Raw genomic sequence first — 10,172 nt, 5'->3', positions numbered from 1 at the left:
TGGTTTTCCCTGTTTTCTGCTTTTAGCGTCCCGTAGATAAGTACCCCGAAAATAAAAGTTCTCCGAATGCCGTGAAAATCAAGTATGATTTTTTCTGGAATTTTTGAAAAATTCTGAGACGGAGAGCTAGTCAGGGGGCTGCACGAGTGGGCCATAAGCACTGGAGGCGCGGGCACCCCCCTGGTCATGCCTACCAGGCTTGTGGGGCCCATGTGTCCCCCTTCCACTTATTCTAGCTCCCATGTGCTTCTCCTACCTCCAGAAAAAATCGTTTCGCAGCTCAAACCCATGTTCTTGCTCTTCTTGCTGCGATTTTCGATCTCCTTGTGCAAAGCCCCATTCACCAAACTGTTTTGGGGAAATTGCTCCTTCGTATGTGACTCCTCCATTGGTCCAATTAGTTTTTGCTCTAGTGCCTTATACGTCGCGTATTTTTGCTACCTTGGTGACCCTGTTCTTGAGCTTTGCATGTTAATTTTAGCTCGTCCCAAGTAGTTTTGATGCGTGATATGGCCTCTAGGCACTTGTCGGAGTAGTTTCCATGAGTTTAGTTGAGCCTTGTTCACTTTTACTTTGAGTCACTGAAAATTTCAGAAAGGGAAGATGTTCAGGAGAAACTATCATGGTGGTTCCTCAAGCAAGAGAGGTCCCCGTCTCGCGATTCGGGAACCCGATCCTTACCAACAGAGGAACGCACAGGTACAACCATGTGAATGGCCTTCTGATGAATTCATGATTGAGGCAGGTTTCAAAGACGAGTTTGATACACTTGTTCACAACGTCGGACTCGAAGAATTCATCTCCGATAAATGTGAACAATATGTTACTCTCACTGCCTCTTTTGTTCGTAGATTCAAATTTTCAGCTGGCCGTGATACATCTATACTGTTTGATCTCTATGACAAATCGTATACCGTAGATTTAGAGGATTTCAATAGAATTTGCAAGATACCTGGTTGGGGTAGTCTCACTGATCCTCCTAAATCTTTGGTTAGGGATTTTTTTTCTCTAGTATAACTGTTGGAGAAACTAGAGATATTACGTAGGCTACCATGGGGAGCATTCATTTTCCTGCCTTGCATTACTTTGCCCTCTTCATAGGTAGATGCATTAACGGCAAGATTGAGCATTGTCACCTCTGCGCACCTGACCTTAGTATTCTTAAGAGCACAGTTACGGGTGATAGAAGTTTCAACATGGGAGCTATAATAGCAAGGAGGCTGAATAATAATGCTAATGAAGGGGATTTGTTTGGTGGGATCTATGCCACTCGCATAGCAAATTTTCTTGGAGTACCCATCCGCGAAGGAGATTCACCGCTCCATACAATTTTCCTTGATCGCGCCGCTTTGACACGCTATCAGTTCCTTGAGAGGGATGATGAATCCCTCCTGTACCGGTTAATATTTAACCGGTAGCGTGTTTTCCATATTACCCTTCCAGCTCCTGCCTTCTTTGACTTTCAGGTAAAATGGAGATATTACATAACCATAGGAGATGCACAGGAGTATGAGAGGGAGGCAAAGGTTGCTCGCCTACGTGAGGCAGCTATTCAGGCAGTGGCTCAGCGCTCCCGTACAACCCCCATTATGATTTTGGGTATCGCTCGGACCATCCATGGGAGTAGACCAACTTAGGCCAAAAGCCTAAGCTTGGGGGAGTACGTGTTTCTCATCGACTTTATATTCTTGCTTACGCTTTCACTTTGTTAGTCAGTGTTCACACTTTGCCACTGTATCATCCATGCTAGTTTATTTCTTTTTCTCGCTTTCTTCTCGTGTGTTTGTCTAGTTGAGAAAACTCCAAAAAAGATTTCCTTTTCTTCTTTTGCTTTTTGGGAGCTTTCCCGTGTAAATAGTTTTCTTTTTCTTTGGGTCAAGGTAGAAGACCATGGTTACAATGTTTAGTGGCTCTCGCATTCATATCTGTTTATCTGTCAAAGAGCCATATTACTTTGTATTCTCCTTTGTGTTTTCCTGCATATTCCAGCTTTGTCCAATGCACGAGCACTCTTATTATTGTTCACATCATTTGGTCGTGCAAGTGAAAAGCAATAATGACGATATATGATGAAGTGATTAAGCCAGGAAAAGCTGGTATGAACTCGATCTATTTTGTTTTTGTAAATATGACTAGCTCATCGTTCCAAATTCAGCTTTGTTGTGAGAGAAACATATTTGCAATGACAACTTAGAGATCATAGTTTCTGATGCCATGCTTAATTAGCTAGGAGCTTATAATGGTTTGTCTTGGATGCCAACATGAATTTTGAGATGACTATGATGTAGTATGATAGGATGGTATTCTCCTTTGGATGATTCAAGTGGCTTGACTTGGCGCATGTTTACGCATGTAGTTGAAACAAAATCAACATAGCCTCTATGATATTCATGTTCATGGTGATTTATGTCCTACTCATGCTTGCACTCAATGTTGGTTAATCTCAATGCATTTTGATGACTGTTGTCGCTCTCTAGTTGGTCGCTTCCCAGTCTTTTGCTAGCCTTCACTTGTACTAAGCGGGAATACTGCTTGTGCATCCACTTCCATAAACCCAAAGTTATTCCATATGAGTCCACCATACCTACCTATATGCGGTATCTACCTGCCGTTCCAAGTAAATTTGCATGTGCCACTCTCTAAACCTTCAAGAAATAATATGTTTTGCATGCCCGAACCGCTCATGTGGTGACAAGGGGCGATCAACATCTTCCATGCTAGGCGTGTTATCCTCGATATGTGTTTATTCACTATCATTCACGAGAAAGGGGCCGGTAATTGGAATGCCCAGTTTCATGCTCAAATCAAAAAGATAATTGCAAACAAAACTCCCCGTGGATTGATGTTGGTATGGACGGCACCCGAGTATTCGGCTAGTCGTGGAGTGTGATTGATCGGTGGTGGGAGAGTCAAAACTTTACTTTTCTGTTTGGGAACCGCCTACAGCATGTGTAGCGTGGAAGATGGTGAAAACTCTTAGTCATTGCGTTGACAATGAAAGCATGCCACCCAAAATTATTATCTCTGTTTTCAAAGCTTGAGCTCTGGCACCTCTGCAAATCAATGCTTCCCTCTGCGAAGGGCCTATCTATTTATGTTCCTGTTGAGTCATCCTCTTCTTATAAAAGCACCAATTAGAGAGCACCTCTCTCATTTTTATGCTTTGCTTTTGACTGATGTTGAGTATGAGTGTGACTGGATCTTCTTTGCCATGAATTACAATGTTTAGTCAGCCCTTGGTCTTTGAAGGTGCTCTGTATTTATGTTTTGCGGTCTCAGAAAGAGCTAGCGAGATACCATCTGTTCGTACTGCTTCATGATTGTCTTGATTGAAGTGTTAACGTTTGAAACTTATTATTATTGCTCGCTAGTTGATTATGCCATTGATATGAGTTTACCATGAGACCTAGATGTCATTTGCTTATGTGGTTTGTTTGTGATCTTGCTGAAATTCTGGATATGAGTTCGACATTGTTTCAACAACAAGATGAAACAGAGTTCGTAAAAGTTTTTCTTTTGTCTCTTTCAGTTTGTCAACTGAATTACTTGAGGACAAACAAGGTTTTAAGCTTGGGGGAGTTGATACGTCTCTGTCGTATCTAATTTTTCGAACTCTTTTGCCCTTGTTTTGGACTCTAATTTGCATGATTTGAATGGAACTAACCCGGACTAACGCTGTTTTGAGCAGAATTGCCATGGTGTTGTTTTTGCGCAGAAATAAAAGTTTTCGGAATGACCTGGAAATTTACGGGGATTTTTTGTGGAATATATAAAAAATACTGGCGTAAGAATCAACCGAGGAAGTGGAGCGTGGAGCCCACAAGCCCACCAGGCGCGGCCCCCCTCGCCGCGCCTCGCAGGCTTGTGGGGCCCACGTTGCTCCACCGCCTCCAATTCCAGCTCTATTTAGTCCCTTCCGTCCGGAAAAAAAATCGAGGAGAAGAGTTCATTGCGTTTTACGATACGGAGGCGCCGTCACCTCCTGTTCTTCCTCTGGAGGGCAGATCTGGAGTCTGTTCTGGGCTCCGGAGAGGGGAGATCGTCGCCATCGTCATCACCAACCTTCCTTCATCGCCAATTCCATGATGCTCTTCACCATTCGTGGGTAATCTCATCGTAGGCTTGTTGGACGGTGATGGGTTGGATGAGATCTATCATGTAATCGAGTTAGTTTTGACGGGGATTGATCCCTAGTATCCACTATGTTCTGAGATTGATGTTGCTACTACTTTTCCATGCTTAATGCTTGTCACTAGGTCCCGAGTGCCATGATTTCAGATCTGAATCTATTATGTTCTTGCCAATATATGTGTGTTCTTGATCCTATCTTGCAAGTTGTAGTCACCTACTATGTGTTATGACCCGGCAACCCCGGAGTGACAATAGCCGGAACCACTCCCGGAGATGACCATAGTATGAGGATTTCATGTATTCACTAAGTGTTACTGCGTTGGTCCGGTTCTTTATTAAAAGGAGAACCTTAATATCCCGTAGTTTCCATTAGGACCCTGCTGCCACGGGAGGGATGGACAATATATGTCATGCAAGTTCTTTTCCCTAAGCACGTATGACTACATACGTAATACATGCCTACATTACATTGACGAACTGGAGCTAGTTACATATCTCTCCGTGTTATAACTTTTGCATGATGAATACCATCCGGCATAATCATCCATCACCGATCCAATGCCTACGAGTTTTTCCTACTGGTCCTTGCTACGTTACTCTGTCGCTACTGCTGTCACTGCTGCTACTGTTACTCTGCTGCTACTGCTGTCACTTTTCTGTTACTGGTTACTATTACTACTGTTGCTATCATACTACCTTGCTACTGATACTTTGCTGCAGATACTAAATCTTTCAGGTGTGGTTGAATTGACAACTCAACTGCTAATACTTGAGAATATTCTTTGGCTTCTCCTTGTGTCGAATCAACAAATTTGGGTTGAATACTCTACCCTCGAAAACGGTTGCGATCCCCTATACTTGTGGGTTATCACGCTTGAGGATTGGAGTTGTAGATGCTTAATACATCCTCTAAACAGGCCAGTTGACATGAAGTCAGGGCGAAGAGCACTTCATCAGGTGCTGGCCGAGAGAGAGCATGAGTTGCAGAGTTCTCAGATCCCTTCTTGTACCGGATGGTGTACTACAGTCCCCAGAGCCTGGTGAAAGCCTTTTGCTGCCATGGTGTTGAGAGGTGTTGTTCCTCGAGATGAATCAAGCTTTTATTGTCAGTGTAAATGACAAACTCGTCATGCTGCAGGTACGATCGCCACTAATCGACGGCGATCACGACGGCGAGGTACTCTTTTTCATAAGTAGATATTACATGGTAGCGTGGAGGCGACACTTTGCTCATGAATGCGACGGGATGCCCATTTTGCTGGAGCACCGCGCCAATACCCTGGTGACATGCATCAGTTTTGATGCAGAACGACCTTGAGAAATTAGGTAGAGAGAGGATTGGAGCCAACACTAGCTGATGCTTCAGAAGCTGGAATGCAGTGTGTGTAGCTTGTGCCCACACAAATGGAACGTCCTTTTTCAACATCTGGAAGAGTGGTTTAGCAATCACTCTGAAGTTGTGGACAAACCGCATATAGTACGCGGCGAGGCCAAGCAAACGGCGAACCACTTTGATCGTAGTTGGTGTCTTCCAGTTAGTCACTACTTGAATATTGTTGGGTTCCGTTGCCACGCCTTGAGCGCTCATGACATGGCCGAGATAAGACAGTTGCTGCTATCCAAATGAGCACTTGCTCAGTTTCACCTTCCAATGGCCCCTATGGAGTAGTGCAAGAGTCTACCACAAATGATCAACATGCTCTTCTAGTGTCTTGCTGAAAATCAGGATGTCATCAAAGAAAAGGAGCATGCAGTGACGCAACAATGGTTTCAGAGTAGTATGCATGGCTCCATTGAATGTTGCAGGTCCTCCAGCCAGGCCAAAAGAGACCACCAAGAACTCAAAGTGCCTCGAGTGTGTTTGGAAATCAGTTTTATATTCTTCACCCTCTGCCAATCCGATCTGATGATAACCGTCCTAGAGATCCAGTTTAGAAAACCAATGCGCCCCATGTAATTCATCAAGCAGCTCTTCAATGATTGGTACCGGAAACTTGGCCGCAAAAGTAAGGTCATTGAGATGGGAGTAATCGATGCACATCCTCCATGTGCCGTCCTTTTTCTTAACCAGAATCACTGGAGAAGCAAACATACTGGAGCTCCATCGAATAACGCCTGTCGTAGCAGCTCTTCAATTTGACGCTCAATTTCATCCTTGTGCTCCGGTTTGTGTCGATATGGCCTAATGCAGACTGGCTGAGCTTCTGGAATTAGAGGTATTGTGTGGTCACAAGCACGACATGGTGGCAGCCCAGTTGGCTCTCCAAATACATCATCAGATTCTGCTATCACCGTTTGAATGCAGTCAGTTTGTCTCCGAAACAGAATCTTCTCCCTTAGCTATTGAATAAATCTGCACCATGTAAGCCACGAAATTGATGTTGCACAGACCTTGGAGTTGCAAGCTGTTAATTACGAGGCACTCTGTAGACTCAACATCATGCCCTCGCAGAGTGAGCACACCTTGCGGAGAAGGAATGGCGATGGTCTTGGTCTTCCAATCCACAATCATTGGGTTGTGTTCCCGCAGCCAGTCCATCCCCAGAATTACATCGTAGACCCCCAGCTTGAGCACTTTCATATCGGTGGTGAACTCATGACCTTACGAACACCAGGAACATTGGGGAATCATTGCGGAGCAGCTGAGTTCTCCGCCATCAGCGAGACACACCTTGTAAATCTTTGGAAGTGGTTCCACGCCCTCGAGGAAGGTGGAGAGGGAGCTGTTGATGAAGGAGGTTGAACTGCCGGAGTCGACCAGCATCAATACTTCCTTGCCTTGGATCCAGGCTTGTAGTTGGAATGCCATGGCTGAGACGCCCCCTGATAGCGTCGGGCAAGAGATGGCCATGACTGTGTCTTCAGCCTGCTGAGGTTGCGAAGCTGGCGCCAACTAAACGGCATCAACACTGTCATCAAGACCGTACAACTCCAGTAATTCTTCGACAATGTGAAGCCGCACAGATGTTGGGCACACGTGCTCATGGCCTCAACGCTTTCCACACTTGAAACACAGCACCGAGTGCGTCTGTAATCGCGCAGTGCTTTGGCCTTGGAATTATCCGCACGTGCGCTTTTCCACCCCATGACGATCAAGTGCCGGTGTTGACGAAGTGGCAGGAATTGGACATGGAGGAGGTGGCAAGGGCAATGGAGTGCCCGCTCACAGGAGCGCGTCATTTCCGCGCGGCATGACTCGTTGCTGGTGCAAGGATTGCGCCGAGTTGATGACCTCCTCTTGCAAGAGAGCGAGAGAGCATGTCGTGTCCAGATCAGGTGGTTGCTGGATGAGTACCACCACTCGAATGTCTGCCTGCAGTCCCTCGACAAACCGAGTCACATGAAAGAATGGGTGAATGGAATTAGAATATGATCATAAATGATTAACAATCACTTCGAAACGTTCGATGTAATCCTGTACCGAAGATATTTGGAGGATCGTGTAGGAGGGTGTTTGTTTCCAGGGACTTAAAAAAATCCCTATAAGTCCCACCTAAACCAAACACAAGGGACTTATTGGGATTTATTATGGTTATTTGGGACTTATCAAATAATACTCTCTAATAGGAGCTTATTGGGACTTATTCTGGTTAGGCCCGCGGAAGTCTCCCGATCCAGCGGCCGCCGCCCTGCCCCTCGTCGCTCGCACCGCCCCAATCGCCGCCGGCCGCCCGCCCCGTCCCCGCCCGCCGCCCGCCCGCCCCGTCGCCGCCCGCCCCGTCGCCGCCCGCCCGCCGGCCGCCCGCGCCGTCGCCGTGATGGCACAATGCCTAGAGGAAAAAAGGAACACTTCAATTTCACCCATTCTTCACTTAGAAATGTCATCGAGAGGTATTTTGGAGTCTTGAAGAACAAGTGGAGGATTTTGTTTCACTTGCCTAGTTATCCAGAGCAGAAACAAAACAAAATAATTGTGGCTTGCATTGCACTGTACAATTTTATTAACAAAGTCAACTCGCCGATATAGATTTCGACTTGTGTGATCAAGATGAAAATTATGTACCATTGTCTATGCCAACGACTACAACAAATGATTCAACAAATGAGATGGACAGTGCTGCTATGAATCAATTCAGAGGTTGGGTCGCTGATGGGTTGTGGTCCTTGAAACAACAATGATATGAAGAAGTGTTCTTCGCTTATGTAATTTCTGTTATCTCGGTTGTTATGTACTCTGGTTCTTATGAACAAGTGTTAATTCGTTTGCATGAACAAGTGTTATGAACAATTATTATTTCGGTTGTCACTATTCTGCAATTCATTTGTATTATTTCGGTTATGTGCACAAGTGTATTTTATTAGGTGCAACTCGGGACTTATAAGTCCCTGTAAACAAACAGATAGGGACTTATGACTTATAAGTTGGAACTTAAAAAAGTTCTAGGAATTATGAAACAAACAAAGCCTAAAAGTGTCAGATAAGAAACCGGTGCCTATCCCGGCCAAAACGAGTGCAGAGCAGAGTAGTAAATGCCTCCCAGTCGAATTCCGCGAGGCAGTTATGGAGCGATTGCAACCAAATGGCTGCAGCTCCGGTGAAGTTGAGTGACGCCATGGGCACCCAAAAAGAGGGGTGAATTCCAAACATAGCAAAATATTGTTCACATAGAGTTTTCCACAATTTGGTGTTCTCTCCTGCGAACGGCGAAAAAGCAACCGAAGGGTGAGCTTGACCCAGACCAGCGAGCAACTAACTTGTGTGAGATAAGGGGGACGGAAGGAGCACGGACGACTGGAGAGGAGACTGACCAGTGTCCGGGAGTGGTACTGGCGGGTGCGGACAACACCTGCTCCCGATGGAGAGTGGTGTTGCCATGGTCCACAGACCCGTGAGGCACCTCACGCACGCTGGGACCGATATCGGTGAGGCCACCGCCCCCTGTGATGGAGGGATTGAGACGTAGGGTCCCGATGGATGCCGCACCGAGCGCCACAGCCGCACACGCGCGCCCTTGTTGTTGATTGGCCTCCGCAATGCCAAGATCAGCGACCCGATGCTACAGATCGGGCCGCCACGAGAGCAGATCGTCGATTTTGGCGGTGTTGGCGTGGACAGCCGCCGTGTTATTGCAGAGCTCGAGGCAGAACTCATCCATGGAGGACGTGATCTTCTCCATGTACTCCTTCATGGTGGGATCCATGGCCTCGATTTGAGCCCGAGCTTGTCGGACGCGGCGAGTTTCGATGAACTGCGCTAGCGCGCGCGGGTGGATCTCTGATACCAAACTGGGTGTTAGGTACACGGTGTGGATCTCTCAACTAGCTATTAGATGTTCCAGATTGTAGGAGTAGTCTCGATTATAGACGGTTACAAGGGAGAAAGAAGAGGATCAGGGGAGAGAGGAAGGAAGGATGCCGCCGCCGGTTGGCCGTGATTCACCTGGATACTCTGTCTTCCCCTCGCTTGGACTTAAGTACTCTCGCCTCAGCTTGACTTGGTCTACTCAGGCCAGCTGGACCTTGGGTTGGGTTTGGGAGTGCGTCGTGGGCGCTCGTCCCGTCTCGTTATGCCGCTTGGTGGGGCCGGCATGTCAGGGGCGCTAACATGGGCCCTCCCACCTCCTCTGTGGTGGCGTCGTAGCAGAGGCCGTCCTCTCCGAGCTACAGTCATGGCTACATGATTTCGGCCTCGATTGGTTCTTGGTGGTGCTCCCGAGCGGCGTCTCCTTTTTGCGGCGCGCCGACCTGGTGTCAAGGCTCGTGTTTGAGACCCAAGATGGCTCCTGCTGGTGCGGACGGCAGCCGTGGCCCCGTGTTCTTCTGTGCCCTCGGGTCGTCGGTCGTCCTGTGTCGGTGCTGCTCTGGGCCCGGTGCTTCGTAGACTGCATTCTCCAGCTTGCCGGTGTGACAGCCACGGCTCTGACAATCTGGATCTACATCTCTCCAGTTTCGGGCTCGTCGACGTCATCAACACACTCCTATGCTTCGCCGCCTCCCCAACCCAACCCTAGTGACATCCTGCCTCGTCCCCACGCCACATGCAAGGCTCGCGTGTCCGGCGACGTCGGTGCCTCTGTGCGGCTCCTCTTCTTGTCGTGTCG

General features: G+C 47.2%; 1 protein-coding gene and 1 long non-coding RNA gene across 2 annotated transcripts; both read right to left on the bottom strand.

Annotated features, from left to right (window-relative positions):
* Positions 1–6,884: 6,884 nt before the first annotated feature.
* Positions 6,885–7,653, bottom strand: LOC123448907. The gene is made up of 2 exons (XR_006631939.1): positions 7,553–7,653; positions 6,885–7,444 (listed from the first exon to the last, which is right to left on the bottom strand). It is a non-coding gene; the product is annotated as an uncharacterized LOC123448907 (long non-coding RNA).
* Positions 7,654–8,491: 838 nt separating this feature from the next.
* Positions 8,492–9,750, bottom strand: LOC123448906. Its single transcript, XM_045125940.1, has 2 exons — positions 8,881–9,750; positions 8,492–8,766 (listed from the first exon to the last, which is right to left on the bottom strand). Exons 1-2 carry the CDS (start codon positions 9,221–9,223, stop codon positions 8,546–8,548), a joined length of 564 nt encoding a protein of 187 aa, XP_044981875.1. The 5' UTR covers positions 9,224–9,750; the 3' UTR covers positions 8,492–8,545.
* Between the last annotated feature and the right edge of the window lie 422 nt (positions 9,751–10,172).

Source organism: Hordeum vulgare, chromosome 4H (assembly GCF_904849725.1).
Source record: "Hordeum vulgare subsp. vulgare chromosome 4H, MorexV3_pseudomolecules_assembly, whole genome shotgun sequence".
Classification (NCBI taxonomy): Eukaryota; Viridiplantae; Streptophyta; class Magnoliopsida; order Poales; family Poaceae; genus Hordeum; species Hordeum vulgare.
Note: the sequence above shows the minus strand (reverse complement) of the source record. Positions and strands in the feature narration are given on the sequence as shown.